We start from the raw sequence: 25,234 nt of genomic DNA on the forward strand, positions 1-25,234 counted from the left end.
CCATGAGAGCAGGGATCCTGTCGGTCCTGTTCACTTGCTGTTGTCCTGAGCATCCGGACTGCTGTTCGCATACCTTCAATTGAATTAATCAATAGTGTAAGCGTCCTGCCCCTCCAAAATTTCCTTGACAGCAAAATGGAGTCATTAAGATCCTTTCCAGTCTTACGACCTTAAGACTGCTGTCATATCCCTCGCCTTGCTTCTAGAGTTTGAAAGCCCCTGAGGAAATCCGGACCACAGAATAACGCAAAACGTACTTTGGAACGCGCCTCCGTTGCCTTGGCAGCTGCTACGCCCCGAGCTCTGGAGATCCTCGGCCCTGATTGGCTGGACCTCGGGCTCCTTCTACGGAAGTAGTCGCTGCCGCCATTGTGCGGCGCTCGTCCAGTCGAAGGGTGTCAGCTGCGGTCAGCGCTTTGGGCTGTCGTCGTAGTTTCTTGGTTTCCTATCCGCGGAGCCCGGCGGGACTGGGACTCCCGTCCGTGCCGGTGCGGGCGCCGGCATGTGGCTATGGGAGGAACAGGGGGGCCTCATGGGCCCCTTCTCCTTCCTGATGATGATGCTGCTGCTGGTGACGCGCAGTCCCTTCAATGCTTGCCTCTTCACCGGCAGCCTCTACCTTCTGCTGCGGCTCTTCAGCTTTGAGCCGGTGCCCTCCCGCAGGGCCATGCAGGTGCTCAAGCCCCGGGACCGCGTCTCCGTCATCGCCCACCGCGGCGGCGGCCACGACGCGCCCGAGAACACGCTGGCGGCCATTCGGCAGGTGAGTCCTACACTCCTCCCGCCCTTGCGCGCCTCCTGGGAGCTTGGACTTGTGCCTGTCCTTCCGAAGGTTCCCCAGCCTTTTCATGATAGCCTTACCACTTCCCCATTTGTCCACAAGGAATACATTCAAGTGGCCCTGGATCCCTCTGAATTACGGAAAATCTCCAGACTTCAAGTGTTTATAGAACACTGCAAATACTTAACGTATTTGCTATGTGCCAGGTACTGAGGATGGTCATGAACAAGACAGAAAGGGTACCTGCTTTCACAGAGCTTGCATTGGAGTAGGGGAGACAGGTCTTAAATAAATAAACACGTACATAAGGTACTTTAAGAAAGCGATGAGTGCAATGAAGAAATAGGGTTACCGAATAAGGAATGTCGGGAGGGTCATTTTAGACAGAAATCCTGTCCGAAGAAGTGACCTTTGAACTGAGACCGGGATTATGAGGAGCCGCCATGGATCTGGGGGAAAAGTGCTCCAGGAAAAGGGAACAGCAAGTGCAAAGGTCCTGAGGTGGGAATGATGTTGGAATCCTCATGTAACAGAATAGACAGTATATGGCCTGACTTCAAGGGACAAAACAAAGGCTGGTGTGTGAATGAAGTAGGAAATGTGGCCAGGTTAAGTAGAGCCTTGGTCAGTCGTTAGCTAACATACTCTAAACGGATCACCTTCACAGCGGCTGTCTTTACTTGTCCTTCAAATTATCCAAATCATCTCCTTATCACCTTTCCCCGTGGTAAGACAACACTAGCAGGGGGACTCCTGATAATTTCTGCCTCCCCTTTCCACAGGGAGCTCTCGGCAGTCTCCGGACTTCATCATAATAACAGCTTGCGTAGTAAGAGAGCTTTGCAGTTGTCTAGGCACTTTTGCATATGTGGAAATGTATCTGATCCTCTCATTTCCCTGAAACATTATTTTAACATTAAGTGGGTAGGAAAACTGGCTCAAACACACACAGCTCCTTTTCGAATTCAGCCTTCTGATTCCAAGTCCCAGTGCCCTTTGTCCTAGATTAGAATATGTTCCAGGATGTAAAATTTGAACTGAATGTCCTTTCTCTGTCCAGCTAGGGACAGACAGTATTGTGTAATGAACAAGTTACTTAAGCGCTCTGTGTCCCAGTCAGAGTCACGGGTAGGATGTAGCAAGCAAGGCACCCTAGGGTACCGCTCCTCACTCTAGTCCCAGCTCTGACCTTAAGTTTCCTCATCTGTAAAATGGGAATGATGTTAATATCCACCTAATCGGTTGTGATTCGATGAAATAGGCTACCTCACATTAAATGAGAAAGTATGTATGCGAAATACACATATACATAGTGTGTCATATCCTGTTGTGTTGCAAGGGAATTATAGCTAAACTCCATTCATGTCTTGTATGTTTAGGTTGAACATGTCTTTTTTTTTTTGCGGTACGCGGGCCTCACTGTTGTGGCCTCTCCCGTTGCAGAGCACAGGATGCGCAGGCTCAGCGGCCATGGCTCACGGGCCCAGTCGTTCCACGGCATGTGGGATCTTCCCGGACCGGGACATGAACCCGTGTCCCCTGCATCGGCAGGCGGACTCTCAACCACTGCGCCACTAGGGAAGCCCTGAACATGTCTTTAATATATGTAATTATGATAAATAACATTGCACCAAGCTGATTCCTGGTTTTAAGAGGAAATGAGATGTAATTTAGCTTGTTCAAATACAAGGTCATTATCAATGAACGTTTTAGCCGTGACAGAATTTAGCTGCAGAAGACAAGGTCACGTCCTCCCTCTTGACTTCAAAAGAAATATGTAGTTTACTTCCTTCAAAGTTTGTTTTTTGTCCTGTTCTTTTTCACTTTGCTTGTTTGCAGCTCATAATTTATATTCTTAAACATTCTATTATGTAAAAAGTCAGGGAAGACATTCTGACAGTGGTAGAATTTCTGGTAGATTATGGAATAGATAGAGAAGGAAAAACTTGAGAGCGGTGAAATGAATGCATTCCAAAAACGGAGTCACGATTATAAACAGTGACAGAAGCATGAAATCAAACCCACAGTCCACTCCACAGAGGGGCCACAGTGCAGCTTTAAAAGTATAATTCAGATTATATCATGCCCATATTTAAAACCCTCCAGTGTTTTTTCTATTGCAGTTAGGTAAAATCAAAACACCTTTCCATTTTGGACCTTTCTCAAAGCCCCAACTCCCTCTGTTTAAACCACCTTGGGTGTTTGTTAATGATGCTTTTGGCTTCATGTAATAGAGAATCTAACTTAAAATATTTCAGACAATAAGGGGACTATCTCACATAGCAAGAGGTGTGTGTGGGAGAGGTGACTTCCAGGATGGTTTATTCCGCTGTTCAATTTGTGATTGTGGAGGACACCGTTTCTACTGATCTATCTGCTCTGCCACCTGTAGCATATTTACTAGCCCTCATTGTAGTTGCCAGGTGGCCACTGCAGCCCCAGGACTCACATTCTTACATATCAGCATCCAGCCTCAAGAAAAGGCTCTACTCCCTCTTCCATAAGTCTTGCCCAGAAGTCAGTCAGCCTCTCTTACTCTCTCTGACAGACACACACGGAGGGGTTGGGAATAGTCCACTTACAGCAGAGGAGAAAGCTGAACACTGGAGAAAGAACAGCTCTCTACCAGCAGGGAAGAAGAAAGGAAATAGATCTGGGTAGGCAATCAGTACTTTGTGGCTCCTTCCTGCCTTGTGGCCTCTGTATTATATTTGCCATTTCTTCTACTTAGAAAACTCTTCCCCTGGATCTTTGTATTGTTGACTCCCTTTTATCACTAAGGTCTCAGCTCAAATGTCATATTCTTAAAGAGGCCTTCCCTGATTGCCTTGTCTAGTGACCCCCCACCTGCCTTAACTTTCACATTACCCTCTATTTTCTTTTATCACTATCATAATACATGTAACATGTGTATAGTCTGTTTCTCCCCAGTAAAGTGTAAGATCCATGTTCCTTTTCTTTCTTGCTCACCACTCTCTCCTCACTGCTTAGAACAGTGCCTGATACATAGTAGACACTCAATAAATATTTGTTGGAAGAATTGTGATGTACAAATAAGCAATAAGCCCATCAGAAAAGATACTCAACATTATCAGCCATCAGAAAAATGCAGTTCAAAACCACAGTGAAATAACACTTAATACCCACTAGGACAGCTGTAATCAAAAAGGCAGACAGAAGTATTGGCAAGATTATGCAGCAGTTGGAACCTTCATGCACTGATGGTGGGAAACTAGTCTGTCGGTTCCTCAAAAGGTTAAATATAGGACTTCCCTGGTGGCACAGTGGTTAAGAATCCACCTGCCAATGCAGGAGACACGGGTTCGAGCCCTGGTCCAGGAAGATTGCGGAGCAACTAAGCCCATGTGCCACAACTACTGAGCCTGTGCTCTAGAGCCCGCGAGCCACAACTACTGAAGCCCACCCGTCTAGAGCTCGTGTTCCACAACAAGAGAAGCCACCGCAACGAGAAGCCCGTGCACCGCAACTAGAGAAAGCCCACATGCAGCAATGAGGACCCAACACAGCCAATAATTAATTAATTAATTAATTTTTTAGAAAGCGGTTAAAGATAGAATTACCATCTGAAGCAGCAATTTCACTCCTAGGTATATACTCAAAAGAATTGAAAACATGCATCATGCAGAAACTTGAACAGGATTGTTCATAGCATTATTCATAATAGCCAAAAAGTGGAAACAACAGAAATGTCCATCAGCTGTTGAAAGGATAAATAAAATGTGATATAGCCACACAATGGAATATTATTTAGCAAGAAAAATGAATGAAGTCCCCATACATGTTATAACATGAATGAACCTTGAAAACAGTATGCTAAGTAAAAGAAGCTAGTCACAGAAGACTGCATATTATATAATTCTGTTAAATAAAATGTCTCGAATAGGCAAAGCCATAGAGAAAGAAGTAGATTAGTATTTGCCAGGGACTGGGAGGGTTGGAGAGAGAAGTGAGGACTGACTGCTAATGGATATAGGGTTTCTTTTTGGGGTGAAGATGTTCAGAAAGCGATTGTAGTGATGGTTGCACAACTGCAAATATGCTGAAAACCATTGAATTGTACACTTTAAATGGATGAATTTTATGGTATGTGAATAGTATGTCAAAAGCCGTATAAGTATAATGACTTTATTAAAGCAGACACTTTTTAAATCAACTTTGTCAAAGTATAATTTACATACAATAAAAGATACATTTTCAGTATACAGTTTGATGAGTTTTGATAAATATTTACACCTGGGTAGCCACCACCTCAATCCATTTCCATCACCCTAGAATGTTCCTTTGTGTTCTCTTTGGAGTCAACCCCTACTCCTGCCTCTGCTACAAGACAATCATTGATCTGATTTCTCTAACTATACTACACTATACTATTCTATTACTAAACTATTAGTATAGTTTCAAATTAACATCTTAAGTAAAATTTTAATAAATTACAGTATTTATGTAGACTAGTTTATGTGAAGTGTGTATGTTTAGAAGAAAAATACTATTATAAGAAACTTCTTGAAATAAGAGTATGAAGTATATACTAATATGTGAATCAGATTCAGGGGTTTATCTTTTTGCCTCTACATAAAAGTATTGGGAAAGAAAGTTGAATGCAGTCATTAGAAGATCTGGTCTAAGAAGCTCTAGTATGGTGATTCTTTTATAGAACTTTTGTTTTGGGCCTTAATAAACTACACAGAAAAGACAAATAAATGAACTCATTACCTTTAGTATTCTTGCTAAAATACAGTGTCTCACCATTGTTGTTTTTGTTTTGTAGCCAAGTAACAATGGCCCTAATGGATAAAAGTACAATTGAACTGAATTACTAGCATCAAGGAGTAAGGTTAACATTTGTATTACAGTGAGAGAGATGCACTGTGAATACTGGAAATGTGATCTTGTTTTATGTTATACAATATATAACCCATGTGGATTTACCAGTGCATTATTAAACTTAGAAAAGATACACCTTTAATCTTATAAAAAGATGTACCTTTTAATCAGTGTAGATGTAAGCATTACATCTTATGTAATGACTTTTTCACCGAGGCAGAAGTGTTTTTCTAGTCATAATAGCTTCTGTTGAGCGCCACCTCTGAGCCAGGCACCAAGCTTGGTGATTTACATACATTATTTCTAAATCCTCACAACTCTTAAGATCATTAAAGAAGTATCATCATAAAAGTGATGAAACGGAGGCAAGAGTAATATTTGTAATTAGATGACATAGCCAGTTAGTGATGGAATTGGAATTTTTAGAGGGGGAAATCTTGGTCATATATGTGAAAATCAAACTGAAGCCTAGAAGAAAACAGTTGTTTATAAGTGGGGGTAAGAAAGGATTTAAATAAGATAGACAAATCTCCACCTATAAGGGACATAATTAATAAATTTGACTATTTTACGGTTAAAAACATGTTAACAAAACACAATAACAATGGCTAATGTTTATTGAATGCTTACTGTGCACTAGTACAGTGCTGTATGTTGTTTATGGGTACTTAAGTGTGTAGTAAATATATAAAGACCTGTAAGGGAATTATAGAAATTATGCACGTCCACTTGGCAGTTGCCTCTGGAGAAGAAGTGGGGAGGATTTTAGCTATATCTGTAGTGTGATAGTAAAGTCATGTGGTTAAGAGTGTAGCCTCTACCACGTCCTAGTTTGTGTAACCCAGAGCAAGTTTCTTAATCTCTCTGTTTCCTCATCTGAAAGTGAGAATGTTAATAGTACTTCCTGAAGGGTTGTGAGGATCAAATGAGTTAATACATTTACAGCAGTTAGAATAGTGCCTGACAAATATAAAAGGCTCAATAAATAATATAGCTATTATTGTTTTAGGGCAGCAAGAGATTGAAGCAAATATGGCAAAATGTTAACATCTGTTAAGTCTTTTTTTTTGCTGTATACTACTATGTATGTTTGCATAATTTAAAAAAAAATTAAAGTCTTTAAAGTCTTGATCATAATGAGTGTTTCACGTCTTCATTGTGACAAAGAAGCCAAGGAAGCAAATGTTGGATAGTGTGTCTTAGAGGAGCATGGCCCCTCAAACTTTATGTTCATGTTCTCTTTTTAGATAAATTCTTGTGCACCTTATCGGGCTTACCAACTTGTTGGCCAACAGCCAGTGCTGCTCACATAAACAAAATCTAGCGTCCTCTAGAAGCAGTCTTGGTGTTTCTGCTCTAGAGGATGGAATTAAACCAGCAAAAACCTGACTCGTCCTGTTTATGCCAAGGTAGTGCAGTATCCAACTAATCAACAAACACAGGGGAATCATCAGAGATACTGCACCAAAAAGAGTGTAGGTAAACAGTGAAATGTGACTAAATATTTGTAATTGTAAGCCATTAATGGTCTGTATAGTTAAAGCAACCAGAGAAAACAAATTCCAGAAGTCTCCCCATCTGCCACTCTGAGAGTGAGAAAAGTGGGGAAATTGAAGTTTATAAGGAATCCATAAGTGTGGACCCTGAAGTAAGGTTAACATCCATGAAAAAGAGAAATAGGTTGGGTTGCTCTTTGGTATAGGAAGGGAATAGAATCAGTAAGAGAAACTGTCTACTTAGCCAGTCCTGTTGGTCATCTTTAGTGTTTAGATTGCAAAATGACATCTGTGGCCACTTGACATTAATATCGTTGGTGTTTTTGTTAAGGCAGCTAAGAATGGAGCAACAGGCGTGGAGTTGGACCTTGAGTTTACTTCTGATGGGATTCCTGTCTTAATGCACGATAGCACAGTAGATAGGACAACTGACGGCACCGGTCGATTGTGTGATTTGACATTTGAACAAATTAGGAAGCTTAATCCTGCAGCAAATCACAGATTAAGGTAAGTGGTGTACTCTCAGCTAAACATATCTTTCAACTTGTGTTGGAGATCACAGAAAGACACTGGCACCTTCTAATTACATCTTCTGCTCCAGAAGAGTTGTTTTGTTGTGTTTTGTTTTCAGCTGTATACAGGTTTCCCAAGTAATGGGCAGGTGCCATGAACAACAGAAATATGGCATGAATGCTTTTCAGCTTTTCCCACTGAGGCCAAATTTGGCTTCAGAAATTATTCTCAAGACGATACTCTAACGTGACAATTACTTTGTACTGTCATATAAATTTATATATGTATATGTGGTGTGTGTGTGTATGTATATCAGAGCTAATTGTATAAGATGTTCCAGAAGAAAAGGGTTCTATGATCAAATAAGATCCAACACTATACTTTAGATATTCCCCTTGGGGATAAACATTTCACGTCAATCAATTCTTGCCTTTAACTTAGTGTTTCTAAAATGTATATGACCACAGAACCCATGCCCTTCCCACCATTAACAACTGTAAACACCTTGGAATTGGTATCTGGGTAATATACTTTGGAATGTGGTTATTTAAATCCCTCTCCTCTTGTCTTTGTAATACCGAAAAATGTGTTCTTACTGTAATTCATGTCATATCAATTCTCTGGTCAATTTATTTGACCCAGTGATTAAACTGTAGTCCTCCCTAAAAGATGATTCAGACATTATTTTCCTAGGAACTGAAAGAAATTAAAAGTCAGCCAAAGGAAGTCATACTTTAGAAAGAATATTGATAACACTTGAAAGTTCTGAGTCCAAGCTGCTGGAATTGCTCTCTGCTGTTACAGACATTTCATTGCTCAGCTGTAGGCAAGGGGAAGGCTGGTTTTAATATTACAGTGACACTGTAGCTAATAAGATGTCAAATTCAAAGTCAGCACTTAATGCAAAAAATGCTTAGGGTCAGCGTCACCCTTAAAATACTCTAAGAAGGCATGGTATTGGAGCCAATATGCCATCTTAATGTCTTTAACCCAAGCAGTCTTTGTTCCATAGTTGAAAGGTTGCATTTTCTTTGCTTAAATACCAAATAATTGGCTTGTGTTTAGAGACTATGTTGTTGGAAAAGAAGGGAAAATTTCTGTCAGTGGGGTAAAATGCTCATCCTGAGAGGGGAGCATGGCAACTAAGACTAGCCGGAGGAATAGCAAATTCATGTCTCTGATTCCCAGGGAATAGTCACTGAATAGAGTGGCTGGCAGAGTTTGCTGTACTATTTATCTTTATCTTTTTTAAAACCAATATCTTACAGTTGAATAAATACCGTTGAATTAGCATAAGTTAAATCATGTAGAGTGAAATTTTGTTATTTGAGAAAAGCTGATTTCTTATGTGTCAGGCACTTAACTTTCCTTTTCTTTTTCAGAAACATATGTATTAGAAAATTATTTATTTTAACCAGTTTCACTTAAATGCACAACCGTACAGTTAAAAGATGTATATATAGCTAGGAATTTCTCCTGCATAAGGTTCTATTAGGGAAAGTACAATCTTGGGTCTCTGAGTTCTCCAAAGATGGCATATACTCTGCCCTTGAGTGAGTAGAGTTACTAATTATATTATAAATCTAGTGACTGCCTAAAAAATAAATGATTTTTGTTGTTGCTGTTCTGTGGCCAAGAATATCTTTAATTTGGTTTAAAAACATATTATCAAAAAAAAAAAACATATTATCCTTGGACTTTGGTATGGTTGGAGAAAGGAAGTTGGGGAAACACTCTTTTCCTTTGGTTGGGAGACATTTTTCAAATGTCTGTTTCACTAAACTTTTATCTTTTCCTTGTTCCTACAATGTACTATTCCTTTTCCCTCTCTTATAGGAGTGATTTCCCTGATGAAAAGATTCCTACCCTGAGAGAAGCTGTTGCAGAGTGCCTAAACCGTAACCTCACAATCTTCTTTGATGTCAAAGGCTATGCAAATATGGTACAGTTTATACCATAGACTGCACTTTGGAAAAGACAGCTTTATTTAAGTGCTAGTTTGTTCCAAAATTAACTATATATTTTATTTTTTATATTCTTAAATTATTTTTACAAATTATATTTGCTTAATGGAAGTTTACAGTGCAAAAATCCACATCTTCAAGGAAACAGTAAATTATGGAACCTTTTTAACCTTTTAACCTTTGATGGAACCATTTAACAATCCCCAGTATTCGACAACTAGCACAAAATAGAACAGTCAGGTTTCTTTTATTTGCATGAAACATTTACAAAAGATATTAAATGAACAGTAAAGAGGCACTTCTTTTTTTTTTTTTTTCCAGTATGCGGGCCTCTCACTGTTGTGACCTCTCCCGTGGCGGAGCGCAGGCTCAGCGGCCATGGCTCACGGGCCCAGCCGCTCCGCGGCACATGGGATCTTCCCAGACCGGGGCACGAACCCGTGTACCCTGCATCGGCAGGCGGACTCTCAACCACTGCACCACCAGGGAAGCCCAAGGAACAAGATTTTTAATGAGCACCTCGGGTTTTATTGATGATAACGGCCCATGTTTGGGAACGCTGATAGGTCCTACATTTCACCCATGGTGTACTGACCTTCATGATTATTTTATTAGAATAAAGAGGGGTGAGGGAGGAGAAGAAATTTTTTTTTTTTTTTCCAGCTATTTGAGCTTTCTGGTTGGGTGCTCGCAGATGGTTTGGGCAGCATTGGGCAGAACATAGTGATCTAATTCACCAAAATGGGAGCATAGGGACTTCACTGGTGGCACAGTGGTTAGGAATCCACCTATCAATGCAGGGGACACAGGTTCGAGCTCTAGTCTAAGAAGATCCCACATTCCATGGGACAGCTAAGCCCATGTGCCACAACTACTGAGCCTGCGCTCTAGAGCCTGTGAGCCACAACTACTGAGCCCGCATGCCACAACTACTGAAGCCCGCACGCCTAGAGCCCATGCTCTGCAACAAAGAGAAGCCACCGCAATGAGAATCCCGTGCACTGCAATGAAGAGTAGCTCCCACTTGCCGCAACTAGAGAAAGCCCGCACACAGCAACGAAAACCCAACGCAGCCCCCAAAATTAATTAATTAATTAATTAATTTTAAAAATGGGAGTATAAAGGAACAAGTGTTGGCATTAAATTGGAGACAGTAGATAACAGGAGCCGAGATCACGGGCTTTGGAGATTGTGATTAAACTCTCACCTACTACAGTGTAACCTTAACCTTGATAAGCTTCTGTTTCCTTATGGGCAAAATGGGAACAATGTAAGAAATGATCACATAGGGTTGTTGCGAGAATCAGATAAAGAATGTAGGTGAAGCATCACACATGGTGCATGTTAGTTCACAACAAGAAAACGACTGCGGCTCTATAGCTCACACTCTGTGATATTAGTGAAGGGAAGCATGAGATGAATAATTTCTATGTTTTCTATGTTTTTTATTTTGGGGAATGCATTTAGTTGCTTATATTTGGTTATAGGTTATGTGTGACTTTCCAAAAATTAGGGGTATTTCAAGAATTATGATGTAGCAACATTACATTCCACCTAACGTCTGGTCATCTCTGCTGTTAGCTGCTACTGTTGCTCAGTGGCCAAATCTGTTAATTCACTAGAGGTTACAAACTATCAGTATTTTAATTCTATCACTTAGATAGCTGGTCTACTGCAAAAAGAAACTTCTGCTTTTCTTGGGAAGAGTTGGGAGACTCTTCCCAGTTTCTCCCTTGTCCCATTGCTTCTCCTTCCCTGTTGATGATGGATGACGTTTCCTCTTAGTCGCCTAGACTGAGAAAATCTACCCTCTCTAGTTTGCAGACTGGTTGACTCCCACTTCAGCTAGGAAAGGCAGAGGGAGATAGAATTGTGGGTATAAAAGGACCTATCCTAGTGGCTAAACTAGAATATAAGGAAAAGATTTTAAAATTTTGCTTCCAACCTCCACTGGCCTGTAGTCTGCCATACTTTTCCAAAGTATGACAAAAGGAGGTGAGCCTCTCAACAAAATAGTAAAGCAGCAGTACCCCAGCTTCTTCCTTATCTGCTGATGTGAGTTTAAAATGCATCCTAGTGGATAAAGCAACCTACCAAAACTCCTTTTCACATCCCCATATATTAGTAAATTTCTGATTTACTTAATAGAGTTGTACTTATATATAGTAGTTACTGGTTGGGACTACATTTTAATAGATTTTAAATACATGAATCTCTTTTACAGGCTACTGATGCTCTAAAGAAAATATATATGGAGTTTCCTCAGCTATACAATAATAGTATTGTCTGCTCTTTCTTGCCAGAAGTTATCTATAAGGTAAAATTCTGGATTTTTGTTGTGTATAATATTATGTTAGTTGGTGGTAATAATAGCAGTGGGCTAAATAAGCATAAGATAGATGCCCGTTAAACTGAACTGAATTAAGAAACTTCTCTTTTTTTTTGAATTTTATTATTATTTTTTATACAGCTGGTTCTTATTAGTTATCTATTTTATACATATTAGTGTATGGATGTCAATCCCAGTCTCCCAATTCATCCCACCACCACCACCCCCCACCCCACCCCCTTTCCCCCCTTGGTGTCCATACGTTTGTTCTCTACATCTGTGAAGAGACTCCTCTTTTAAATTAACAAAAATGCAGGAAGGGGAAAGTACTCGTACGCCGTTTTAAAATACCATGATTCCTTTTTAGCTCCTTCTTTCATGTTGTTTATAGGCTCATTCAGATTACTTTGGAAACATTCTCAGAACAGAATGAATTATATATTTCTGTGTCTCACTAAGTAACAGCAGACTATACCTTTTTAAAAAATAAGTCTTATAGAGAATTTAAAATATGCATAATTTGAAATATGCAAATACATAGATACTACACAGCAAGCCCTCCTTTAACCATAATCCAGCTTGTTTCATCCATAACCCCATTTATCCCCAGAGTTATTTTCTTTTTCGTTCTTTTTTTTTTTTTTTTGTGGTACGCAGGCCTCTCACTGTTGTGGCCTCTCCTGTTGCGGAGCACAGTCTCCGGTCGCGCAGGCTCAGCGGCCATGGCTCACGGGCCCAGCCGCTCCGCGGCATGTGGGATCTTCCCGGACCGGGGCACGAACCCGTGTCCCCTGCATTGGCAGGCGGACTCTCAACCACTGCGCCACCAGGGAAGCCCCAGAGTTATTTTTTTTAATAGATCTTTATTGGAGTATAATTGCTTCACAATACTATGTTAGTTTCTGTTGCACAACAAAGCGAATCAGCCATATGCACACACATGTCCCCATATCCCCTCCCTCTTGAGCCTCCCTCCCATCCTCCCTATCCCACCCCTCTAGGTCATCTCAAAACACCAAGGCAATCTCCCTGTGCTATGCTGCTGCTTCCCACCACCCAACTATTTTACATTCAGTAGTGTATATATGTCAATGCTACTCTCACTTCACCCCAGCTTTGCCCTCCCACCCCATGTCCTCAAGTCCATTCTCTATGTCTACCTCTTTATTTCTGCCCTGCAACTAGGTTAATCAGTACCTTTTTTTTTAATTCCATTTATGTGCATTGGCATACGGTATTTGTTTTTCTCTTTCTGATTTATTCACTCTGTACGACAGACTCTAGGTCTGTTAAAGACCCCCACTATTATTGTGTTACTTTCGATTTCTCCTTTCATGGTTGTTAGCATTTGCCTTATATATTGAGGTGCTCCTATGCATAAATATTTATAATTGTTATATCTTCTTCTTGGATTGATCCCTTGATCATTATGTGGTGTCCCTCCTTATCTCTTGTAACAGTCTTTATCTTAAAGTCTATTTTATCTGATACGAGAATTGCTACTCCAGCTTTCTTTTGATTTCCATCTGCATGGGATATCTTTTTCCATCCCTTCACTTTCAGTCTGTATGTGTCCCTAGGTCTGAAGTGGATCTCTTGTAGACAGGATATATATGGATCTTGTTTTTGTATCCATTCAGCCAGTCTGTGTCTTTTGGTTGGGGCATTTAATCCATTTACATTCAAGGTTGTTATCGATATGTATGTTCCTATTACCATTTTAATTGTTTTGGGTTTGTTTTTGTGGTCTTCTTCTGTTGTGTTTCCTGCCTAGAGAAGTTTCTTTAGCATTTGTTGTAAAGCTGGTTTGGTGGTGCTGAATTCTCTTAGCTTTTGCTTGTCTGAAAAGCTTTTGACTTCTCCATCGAATCTGAATGAGATCCTTGCTGGGTAGAGTAACCTTGGTTGTAGGTTTTTCTCTTTCATCACTTTAAGTATATCCTGCCACTCCCTTCTGGCCTGCAGAGTTTCTGTTGAAAAATCAGCTGATAACCTTAAGGGGATTCCTTTGTATGTTATTCTTTGTTTTTCCCTTGCTGCTTTTTATATTTTTTCTTTGAATTTAATTTTTGTTAGTTTGATTAATATGTGTCTTGGTGTGCTTTTCCTAGGGTTTATCCTGTATGGGACTCTGTGCTTCCTGGACTTGGGTGACTATTTCCTTTCCCATATTAGGGAAGTTTTCGACTATAATCTGTTCAAATATTTTCTCAGACCATTTCTTTTTCTCTTCTTCTTCTGGGACTCCTGTAATTCAAATTTGGTGAGTTTAGTGTTGTCCCAGAGGTCTCTGAGACTGTCTTCAATTCTTTTCATTCTTTTTTCTTTATTCTGCTTCTTGGCAGTTATTGCCACCATTCTGTCTTCCAGCTCACTTATTCGTTCTTCTGCCTCAGTTATTGATTCCTTCTAGTGTATTTTTCATTTCCGTTATTGTGTTGTTCATCTCTGTTTGTTTGTTCTTTAGTTCTTCTAGATATTTGTGAAACATTTCTTGTATTTTCTCAATCTGTGCCTTCATTCTGAGATTCTGGATCATCTTTACTATCATTGAAATTACTCTGAATTCTTTTTCTGGTAGATTGCCTATTTTCTCTTCATTTATTTGGTCTCGTAGGGTTTTTTTTACCTTGCTCCTTCATGACACATTTTTTTGACATCTCATTTTTTTTTTTTTAATGAGTGGGATTGTGTTCCTGTCTTACTGGTTGTTTGGCCTGAGGCTTCCAACACTGGAGTTTGTAGGCTATTGGGTAGAGTTGGGTGTTGGTGCTGAGATGAGGAACTCTGTTAGACCTCACTCCGATGAATATTCCCTGGAGTCTGAGGTTCTCTGTTAGTTCGGTGGTTCGGACTCGGAGCTCCCACTGCAGGAGCTTCAGCCCAACCCTGGGCTCGTGAACCAAGATCCCGTGAGCCGCGTGGGGTGGCAAAAAAAAAAGAGAACAGTAACAAAGTAAAAAATAAAATTAGACTAGGAAACTACCAGATATGTTAGAAAGAATATAAAAATTAAAATATAGATGAATCAACAACTGGAAGGTACATCAGTACCACAATACTAAAAAAGAGGAGGAGGGAAAATTTAAAAAAAAAGGGCTGGGGGGAAGGCCTTGGCTGTGGGGGGCGGGGCCTAAGCAAGGGCGAGGTTTGGGCGGTGGGCAGGGCCTGTGCTCAGGACCCACAGGGCTGGAAAAGGCCCTGGGGGCTGTGGGGGGTGGGGCTTAGGCTCAAGGAACAGAAGGGGCCCAGGCGAGTCCCCTACCCCTGGTCTCAGAGGGTGGGGGATCTCACCTGGAAACCCAGCAGGCTTCCTGGGCTCAAGTGGGTGGGGCCCTCCTCTCCTCTCCTGCTCCTCTGGTCTGGGAGGGCCCCTCCCACCTGCCTCTCCTGATCTCCCTGACCTCCCTCCTATGCCGCCAAGGACCCATGCGGCCTGGAGGGGGCTTTGGAGGACAGGGGATCAGCGTGGGAGCCCAGCAGGCTCCTCAGGCCCGAGTGGGCTGGTCAATCACCCTCCACTCCTCTCCCCTCCTCCTGGAGGGCCCCTCCTGCCTACCTCTCCTGATCTCCCCAGCCTCAGGGGCACAGATCCTGTCTGTCCTCCACTTCTCCTCCCCTCTCAGTCCCCCTACATCCTACCGGTTCACTTTGGGGTCCCTTCCGTCTCCTTGGGCGTCAGAGTTCCCCACCAGCAGCCGGCAGGCACCCTCGTTGTGGGGAGAAGCTAACTCCGCATCTTCCCACAATGCTGTCTTGACTCCGCCTCCTCCCCAGGGTTATTTTGAAGCAGATTCCAGATATCATATCATTTTATCCATGAAAATTACATTAAGTATCTTTAAAAAGTGATTCCTTTTTTTTTTAACATAACCACAATACCATTATCCCATCTAAAACCACTAACAAGAAGTCCTTAAGATCATCAAATATCCAGTGTATAAATCCCCCTTGTCATGTATTTATTGAAGAAATTAGGTTGTTTTGTAGAGTTTATTTAACAAAGTCTGGATTTTGCTAATTATGCCATGGTACAATTTAATACATTCATCTCCTCTGTATATTTCCTAGGAATTGGTAGAGCTGAAGGCTTGATCAGGTTAGGTTCAGTTATTCTTGGCAAGGTAATTTCTTAGGCAAGGGTCTTCTTCCATCAGGGGGCGCATAATGCCGGGTTGTCTCGTCACGTTGTCAGCAGCTGTTATTGATGCCAGTGGCCGGCTCTGGCAGTTTACTAGGGGGTTTATTTTTATTTTTAATATTTATTTATTTATTTATCCATTTATTTATTTGGCTGTGCCGGGTCTTAGTTGCAGCACACGGGATCTTTAGTTGCAGCATGTGGGATTGAGTTCCCTGACCAGGGATCGAACCCGGGCCCCCTGCATTGGGAATGTGGAGTTTTAGCCACTGGACCACCAGGGAAGTGCCTACTAGGGGTTTCAAAGTGTCAATATTTTAAGTCTGTCATTTCTTGTTCATGTATTACCTAGAGGGAATACTTCTATAAGGAGGATCTCATCTACTGTTTAGCTATCCAATAGGCAAATAAATGCTTAATCCTGTCCTTTATTTACCAGTTTCCAAAATAATGAGTTGGTTCTTCAACAGTGACCAACACAGCATGTATTTAAAATTTTGCAGTAAGGGTGGAGCCTACTGGGATATAAACTGTCATTGAGATGAATAGTGTCCTGGGGCTTCTAGACATTTGGATCAGTGTTTCCCAAACTTCCTTGACCAGAGGCCTTTAAAATGAGTGATACCTTTTCCAGAGGACCATAGAGCACAGACTAAGAAAATTCCATCCATATCCCCCATTTGTCCATTGCTCTGTCCTTGTCCCTGCCCCCACTTCTCTCCCTTCTCACCCCATTTCCCCGCCCCCCACAACTTTTTTCAGCCATCTTCTCTAAAAAGGATCAAAAACTAACCAGCGCATCTTGAAATGATCATGGTTCCATCTTCACTGTGTTCTAATTATCTCTGGCCATAATTTAAATCAATATCCAATTGAAAGTTACTCTTTGTGACATTATTAAAATTTGACCCTGAGGTTATAATGTTCTCATTTTAAAGATAGTATTGCAGTTCTTTTAGGATTGTGGAGGAAGTGTTCTCATTTATACTATATATTAAATGCTTTACATTCAACACATTATTTTCTCAAAGGGTTTATGATGGAGTACTTATTTAGTAGACATGGGGGGCAGCATACCTCCTTGTACAGACTGAGTACATTGGCTAAATCTAACGAACAAATGAGAAGTATTGGCCTTAAGATACGATAATTGCTTTATTTTCCAAAATTCCTTTCAGATGAGACAAGCAGATCAGAATGTAGTAACAGCTTTAATTCACAGACCTTGGAGCCTTAGCCATACAGGAGATGGGAAACCACGCTTTGCTGCTTTCTGGAAACAGTCCATGTTTGTGGCATTGGACATTTTGCTCGATTGGAGTATGCATAACATCTTGTGGTACTTGTGTGGAATTTCAGCTTTCCTCATACAAAAGGATTTTGTATCTCCGTAAGTTGGAAGATTTTTTTTATCTTCTGATACATTTCCTGAATGTTCTTCTTGAAAAGGGAGGATTAACAGTGGACACCTGGATTGGTTCCCACCCATGAAGCCCACCATGCCTTTATTAAGTTGAAATGCCACTAGCTTCTTAGGTGGGAAGAGTTTAGGCATATTTCACTGTTTCCAAAACAAGTTGATCAAATATTCTTAGGTTTTAGTGCATTTTAAAGAAAAAATAAACGTGCCAAACTATGACGTCAGAGACAGAGAGATTGTATTTCCTTGTGATTGGCTCCCTTTAAAAACCAACATAGGATCTAGGGCAGAACCACAATGAAGAGGTCTTGTGGGCACCTACCTCATCCATCCCAACTTTCCTTCTGCTCCCCTATATATTACAGGCTCTACTCCATTGCTCCCAGGAAACTTTCCATTCCCTAACCTGCTAGCAATCTCTGAATCTTTATTTTGGCAATTTTATAGCTGTGTATTTCAGGTGGTTACAGTCGTAAGTTTCATATTATTTCAGGTATGTGTGCATTCAGTTCAATAAATATTTGTTGTATGCCTGCAGTATTGCAAGGTACTGTGTTAAGAAGCTGAAGATGCTGTGGTAAAGAAAGAAAGCCACAGTCTGCTCTCATGGAGTTTATAGTCAAGTGGAAGAGATAAATGCTAATCAAATAAAGATCCAATAAACATAAAATTAGAGCTAAGATAAATGCTGTGTAAGAGAGAACAGTGCACATATGCTGATTAATTTGTCCTAGTCGAGGGAGTCAGGGGAAACATCCCCAAGGAAGTAACAGCTGAGCTAAGATCTGAAGATTCCTCATTTCTGAAGGAAATGAGGGGATTGGGGGTGGAGGTCCAAGTCAGAGGGGAAGACACGTGCAAAAGTGCTGTGGCAGGAAGGAGCCTGGTTCTTTCAAGGAACTGCAGGAAAAATCAGTATGCACACAGAGTACAGCACAGAAAAGAATGGGGGAGTGTGGTGTAAGATGAGGCCAAAGAAACAGGTGGGACTAGGCTAGGTACAGCCTCCGGTAGGGGTTTGGGGTGGGGGGGTCTTCAGCAAGTGGCTGAAGTGTTGAAAGCCGCAGCGGCGTGGTGGAGGTGCTCATGCTGGGTTTGGAACACCTTCTGGCTGCAGTGCGGAGGCCAGTTAAGAGGCTCCTTCTGGGGGCTGTTAGTACTCAGCGAACACCATATTTAGTGACCATTGTAGATTCCTGAGACAATTGGCATTATTCTAACAAGGTTGGTTTTTCCTCTTTCTCCAGGGACTACTTGAAGAAGTGGTCAGCTAAAGGCATTCAGGTTGTTGCTTGGACTGTTAATACTTTTGATGAAAAAAGTTACTATGAATCCCATCTTGGTTCCAGCTATATCACCGACAGCATGTTGGAAGACTGCACACCTCACTTCTAGACTTTTCCCCCAGGGAGGAAACACAGGTACAGAAACTGCCTGCTGGCCTCATGGAGGAATATCAATATACCCAAGCCCTTGCGGGATCAGGTGGCTCCCACAAGCAGTAGTCGGTAACTGGGTATTTACCTGAACCAAAGCAAAACCCAGTGTTGCTACCATGCTCCATGAAATGCCTGAGTTCAAAACCGATGCTCTTGAAAGTCTGGGTCTGCAAAAAGGCACAACACTCTTGCCCCAACCTAGCTGAGGCACGCACTGAAGCCCAATGAAGATAAGCACAGATTGAATTGTGCAATTTGGGGGTGCAGATGCAAATGCATGGGAAATGCATGATCACTCAGAGTTGACGTTTTAAAACTTGACACACTTACATAACTTTACTTATTTAAAATATTTGTATCCAGCTATGTTATCAATGTACTGTAGACATCAAACTTGTGACCATACTAATAAGATCATTAAAAGGAGCACTAAGGGAAAACCATGTACCAAGCGTCATATCCTAAGACGTAAGGAATTTAAGGGAGCTGCTGTTTCCAATCCAGTGGCCAGGGCCCCTGGTGAGACATTGGTGTGAAGCAAAGAAAATGGTAAGGAGGTCTTAATATCAGTCTGAGGGATTGTTTATGGTATCTAGAAATAAGAGCTACAAACCACTAGGGGGCAGAGTTGTACCCTTTCAAGCTGCTCTACAGCAGATGATCACAGACAGAACTAGAAGAAACTTCTGGGAACATCTAGGCTTAGCCTCATTTTACAAATGAGAAAACTAAAATCTGGAAGGGAAGGGTCTTCCCAGAAATGACAGCTGTGACATAGAGCCTGATCTCATGATAAAATTTCTTGTTTACTATTTACCAGGAACTTCAGTGATTTAACATGTGTTATTTTAATTAACCCTCACAAAAATCTTACAGAGATATTAATCTCTTTTTACTGATAAGGAAACCGAGGTACTGCAAGGTTAAAGTCACTTACCCAAGGTCTCAAATTCCTTGGTGTAACTGGTATTCAAGTCTAGGTCAGTCGGTTCAGAGAACCACTCACTTTGTCTGCCTTTATAACGTAGAGCCCTTGATTCCCAGCTCTGCTCTTTCCCGTGTGAGCTTCCAGGGGTCTTATTGTGAACTTAAGTGGCATCATTTAAAATGAAGTTGAGTCTTCAGAAAATTGCAAAGCTCGCTCTCTCCTCTAGCTGCCCCACACCCCCACCATTCAGCCCTGTCTGGCCTTGATCACAGGCCCACAGCTTATTCATGACTTCCCTCCTGAATCCTCATGGGTCACTGAGCTCGGCCACCAGCCTACACAGCTGGATGGTGGTGAGAAGCAGACTGATTTTTGCTATAGTTGGTGTTGGCAGGAGGACAATAAATGAGGCTTGGGATGTTTACAAATGAATTTTCTTGAATTTTAAAATTAACAGCAGAACAGAGATTCAGTGAATGGAACAGATATCTAAACTGCATGACTTCCATGCCACGTTATGACTAGAGTGACAAGAGGAAGAGAAAGGGACCAAAGAAAACATCTGAGGACTGAATTCCCCCTTTGGTTTACCTGCAGAGGCTATACAGCAACTGACAGGGAAGAAATTCTCTTGGGGGCAGCACAGAGTTCACAACATCCCTTCTGTGGTGTGAAGACCTTTTGAGAGCCAGAAGTTCTCTGTCTCTTGACCTTTGTCGCAAATCCCTATTGCACTTGACTCAGCCAGGCCCAATTAAGGATTGAGATCCTATGCTAAGGTGGTCGTGGGCCTTGAAGAATGGAGAATTCAGATGAAGAAAGAAGGTGTTAATTACTTACTTGGAAGGTTTAGTAAAGGGGTTAAAAACAGGATTTTATTTTTTTGGCTGCATTGGGCCTTCTTTGCTGCGTGCGGGCTTTCTCTAGTTTGGTGAGCTGGGGCTACTCGGCTACTCTTCGTTGCAGTGCGCAGGCTTCTCATTGTGGCAGCTTCTCGTTGTGGAGCATGGATTTCAGTAGTTGCAGCACACAGGCTCAGTAGTTGTGGCTCACGGGCTCTAGAGTGCAGGCTCAGTAGTTGTGGCGCACGGGCTTAGTTGTTCCGCGGCATGTGGGATCTTCCCGGACCAGGGCTTGAACCCGTGTCCCCTGCATTGGCAGGAGGATTCTTAACCACTGTGCCACCAGGGAAGTCCCAACAACAGGATTTGACATCAGAAAAAGTTAAATCTGAATTCCTAATCTCTAGCTCTATGACCTTGGGCAAGTCATATAGCTAGTGTCTTGAATTCATCTCTAAAATAGGGGCAGTATTAGTACCACGGCAGGGGTAGTTGTGATTAAAGGAAAGAGTACATGTAAAATGCTTGTTTATAACTAAGATTTATGGACTGCCTACCATGTACTGGACACTGTTTCAAATGCTTTCTATGTGTTTACTCTGCTACAACACCATGAGGTCAAGGTACCATTATAATTCCATTTTACAGTGAAGAAAACCAAAGCCCAAGGAAGTTAAGTAACTTACCTAAAGTCACAGACAGTAATAGGATAAGGATTCAGGCCCAGATTATGTAATTCCAGAGCCCACACTCTAAACCCAGGCTTATCCTTTTTTCTGTCGCTTAGCAAGGGCTCAGTCATGAGAAACGTTCCCAGCACTCCTTGCAGTGCCTGTCACAGTAGACAATAAAAGTTGTAAGAGGGCTTCCCTGGTGGCGCAGTGGTTGAGAGTCCGCCTGCCGATGCAAGGGACACGGGTTTGTGCCCCGGTCCGGGAAGATCCCACATGCCGCGGAGCGGCTGGGCCCGTGAGCCATGGCCGCTGAGCCTGCGTGTCCGGAGCCTGTGCTCCGCGGCAGTGAGAGGCCCGCGTACCGCAAAAAAAAAAAGTTGTAAGAATGAGTTGTGGGATAGCCAAGTGGAAATTTCCTTGAGGAACCTGAATATAGACCTAGAGTGAGGTAAAGATTTGGGAGTGTAATGATTCAGTAGCATCAACAAATGAGCCGTCCAAAGATAGCATTCTTTCCAAGAAAGTCAATAGGGATAAAAATCACATCCTCTGCTGTTCATTGGACTGCCCCTGTGTTCTCAGAATGGTGGAGACAGATAACCTGGAAGGGCTACCTGAAAAGGCTTGAGAAACCCACTGCTTACTTCATTAAACGATACTCATTTTCTTATTTGGAGATGAGCGTGCAATCTTGTCCTGACAAGAATTTCACTAAGACATGAATACTCTTTATTAGACAAGAATCTCTAAATGACACCATTTCCTGAAGTGGGAATAATGCTTCAACAGGACAGTCAACCACAGCTTTGAGGACAAGGCAAGGTGGAAGTTAATGAAGTGTTCCAGACATCCACTCAAACCTTAGCATGGAGTGACGGTTACTGTAGGGCAAAGTTACTTGATTTCTTTGATCAAAAATACTGAAGGGCTTCCCTGGTGGCACGGTGTTGAGAGTCCGCCTGCTGATGCGGGGGACACGGGTTCGTGCCCCGGTCCGGGAGGATCCCACATGCCGTGGAGCGGCTGCGCCCGTGAGCCATGGCCGCTGAGCCTGCGCGTCTGGAGCCTGTGCTCCGCAGCGGGACGGGGCCACAGCGGCGAGAGGCCCGTGTACCGCGGAAAAAAAAAAAAAATACTGAAGATTAATGACCTGTGTGTTCCTTTGTCAAACTTTAAATTACGCTCAAAATCTGACAGCAGGACACCAAGTGTTAAGAAGAGGATGGAGATCAGCTGGGCAGAGGGTTCTCAAAGAATGTTGTCCTTTGAGGCTGAAAGGGGTTCCTGGGCCCAATTCTAGTGTGTTCTGTGTGTGGAGGCTTCCTCACATCAACAACAAGCAATTCTCAGTCGCAGGCAGGGTCCTTCAGAATCCAGCTCAGTTCTGACACTATCTACCCAGAGATAGAATCAGATTCCATGGGTAAAGGGCTCAGTCCCAGACGACCATCCTCCAGATGCCAGCTGCAAGCACAGGGTGTTACCCGCAATTGTGACTGAATGGCTATAAATCAGATATTCCCACAGTCCCCTCCTCAGGTTTGATTATTTGCCAGAACAGCTCACAGAACTCAGGAAAACCCATTCACTCACTAGATCACCGGTTTATTATGGGAGGCTATTAAAAGGCTACATACCCACAGCCAGATGAAGACATGCATTGGGCAGGTCCTACGCAGAGGAGCGTCTGTCCTCCCGGAGGACAAGGTCCTACGCAGAGGAGCGTCTGTCCTCCCGGAGGGCAAGATCCTACGCAGAGGAGCTTCTGTCCTCCCGGAGGGCAAGGTCCTACGCAGAGGAGCTTCTGTCCTCCCGGAGGGCAAGGTCCTACGCAGAGGAGCTTCTGTCCTTCCGGAGGGCAAGTCCTACGCAGAGGAGCTTCTGTCCTCCCGGAGCTTGGGGCCAGGCATGGGGGCACACGGAAGTGTCAGAAGTGTTCTGTTTCCCCCACATGGAATCTCTCCAAAAAGAAGGGTAAAAAGCTGTCCTTTTGTTTTTTGTTCTTTGGGGTTTTTTTTTTGCGGTACGCGGGCCTCTCACTGCCGTGGCCTCTCCCGCTGCGGAGCACAGGCTCCGGACGCGCAGGCTCAGCGACCATGGTTCACGGGCCCAGCCACTCCGCGGCATGTGGGATCTTCCCGGACCGGGGCACGAACCCGTGTCCCCTACATCGGCAGGCAGACTCTCAACCACTGTGCCACCAGGGAAGCCCCCCTAGAAATTTTTGATGCAATATTCTTAGCTCACTATTTGCATGTTCAGTAAGTGCCTCAGGTGACTTTTATGGTCAAGCAAGTTCAGAAAGCACTACTCTAGATTCTAGCTCAGTTGTTCTCAGCCTTGGCTTCCCACTGAAACCATCTGAGAGCTTTCAGGGAAAACTATGGATTCCTGATTTAGTTGGTCTAGAGTGGGCAGGGCCTGGGTCTGGCTGTTCAAACAGCTGCATGTGTGATCCTGGGTGCAGCGAGCAATGAGAGCCCTGCTGCCTGATAAGAGGTCCTGATGGGACTGGGGGTGAGTTTCCCCTATTACGGGCTGAACTGTATTGACCCAAAATTCATATGGTGAAGTCCTGACCTCCAGTACCTCAGAATGTAACCATATTTGGAGATAAGTCCTTTAAAGATGTGACTTAGTTAGAATGAAGCCATTAGGTTGGGTCCTAATCCAATCTGTCTTGTGTCCCTATAAGATGAGGAGATTTGGACACAAAGGTACACCAGGATGTGTGCACCGAGGAAAGACCATGTGAGGACACAGCGAGAAGGTGGCCATCTACAGGCCAAGGAGAGAGGCCTCAGAATGAAACCAAAACTGTGGACACCGACTGTGGACACCTTGATCTTAGACTTCCCACCTCTGGAACTGTGAAAAAAATGAATTTGTGTTGTTTAAGCCTCCAGTCTGTGCTATGGGTTATGGCAGCTCTAGCAAACTAATATATCCCCTATATCTCAAGACTAAGGATGTGAGGATGTTACACACATCCAAATGTGTGTGTGAGACCTACAGACTAGATCTTTCTACTGTGTCTGCTCCTCCAGGAGAAGCAGGGGCTACACTGAAGTAAAGATAAGAGGTGAATGGAGAAGCAGTCCGGATATAAGCCCTGAGCATATGGGAAGTGAGCAAAAATGATACTTCCAGAGGGAGTTCACATTTCAGTGCAGAAGCACAGATAGCATTAGGATAACACAGAGGGGAAAAAAATCCCATCAAACATCAATTCCACAGACTGCCTTCACTGACCCCACAGACAAGTTAAGTCTCCCGTCGTCCCTTGGGCTTCTCCTTCATGGCACCTGCTATAAGTAATTACTGTTTAATTATTAAGTTCCTGCCAAAAGTGATGTGCTAGACAGTATATGAGAGTGGAGGCTGTGTCTTGACTTGTGCACCATCTTGTTCCCCACCACGTGGTAGATATTTGTTGAATGAAGGGATGAACGAAGAAGCACTTCTAGCAACCACTAGCAAAGATGGTACCAAAAGAACTGAGTTCAGCTGATGAATGATTTAGTGAGCAAATAAGTCAATGAAGAAGTGAACCAATGACTGAGCACTGACTGGATGTTTGTGTTTTAAATTCGTCTTAAATGTTTTCTAAATTCAGTTCCCATTAGATTTCATGACAGTGATTACCCAAGAGGAGATTTCTCCTCCCGAGTAATTTGGTAATGGCAGTTTTCTGCTGGACTCTTCCGTTTTAAGTAGAGTCAGGTGCCTTGTGAATCATTTAGGAAATTGCAAAAAAATGCTTTATACATGTATGTGTGCATATGTACACACACACACATATACATACACATACATATTCAATATATATATTCCACACATCACCACCGATTTCATGTTTGGT

General features: G+C 42.6%; 1 protein-coding gene across 4 annotated transcripts; it reads left to right on the forward strand.

The window, feature by feature from the left end:
- The first annotated feature begins 383 nt into the window (after positions 1-383).
- On the forward strand, positions 384-25,183 carry GDE1 (glycerophosphodiester phosphodiesterase 1). Of its 4 annotated transcripts, none has more exons than XR_014297692.1 (7): positions 384-763; positions 7,454-7,629; positions 9,472-9,577; positions 11,824-11,916; positions 17,248-17,459; positions 18,737-19,732; positions 20,623-22,411. XR_014297692.1 is itself a non-coding variant. In XM_082670240.1 (7 exons), the coding sequence occupies exons 1-6, from the start codon at positions 503-505 to the stop codon at positions 18,882-18,884; spliced, it is 996 nt and encodes a 331-aa protein (XP_082526366.1). In that variant the 5' UTR covers positions 384-502; the 3' UTR covers positions 18,885-18,910; positions 24,068-25,183. The 4 variants fall into 4 exon arrangements, 2 of the variants coding, with proteins under 2 accessions (XP_082526366.1, XP_082526367.1); XM_082670240.1 differs by lacking the exon at positions 20,623-22,411 and adding an exon at positions 24,068-25,183 and having other exon boundaries at positions 18,737-18,910; XM_082670241.1 differs by having other exon boundaries at positions 18,737-18,910; positions 20,314-22,416.
- The last annotated feature ends 51 nt before the right edge of the window (positions 25,184-25,234 follow it).

The sequence above is a fragment of the Grampus griseus genome (genome assembly GCF_964374135.1).
Source record: "Grampus griseus genome assembly, chromosome: 14".
NCBI classification, from domain to species: Eukaryota; Metazoa; Chordata; class Mammalia; order Artiodactyla; family Delphinidae; genus Grampus; species Grampus griseus.

Coding starts and splice junctions, on each gene's coding strand:
- GDE1 (XM_082670240.1), top strand. CDS start 503: ATGTGGCTATGGGAGGAACAGGGGGGCCTCATGGGCCCCTTCTCCTTC. Junction 7,630..9,471: donor GCAGCAAATCACAGATTAAG/GTAAGTGGTGTA, acceptor CCTCTCTTATAG/GAGTGATTTCCCTGATGAAA. Junction 9,578..11,823: donor TCAAAGGCTATGCAAATATG/GTACAGTTTATA, acceptor TCTCTTTTACAG/GCTACTGATGCTCTAAAGAA.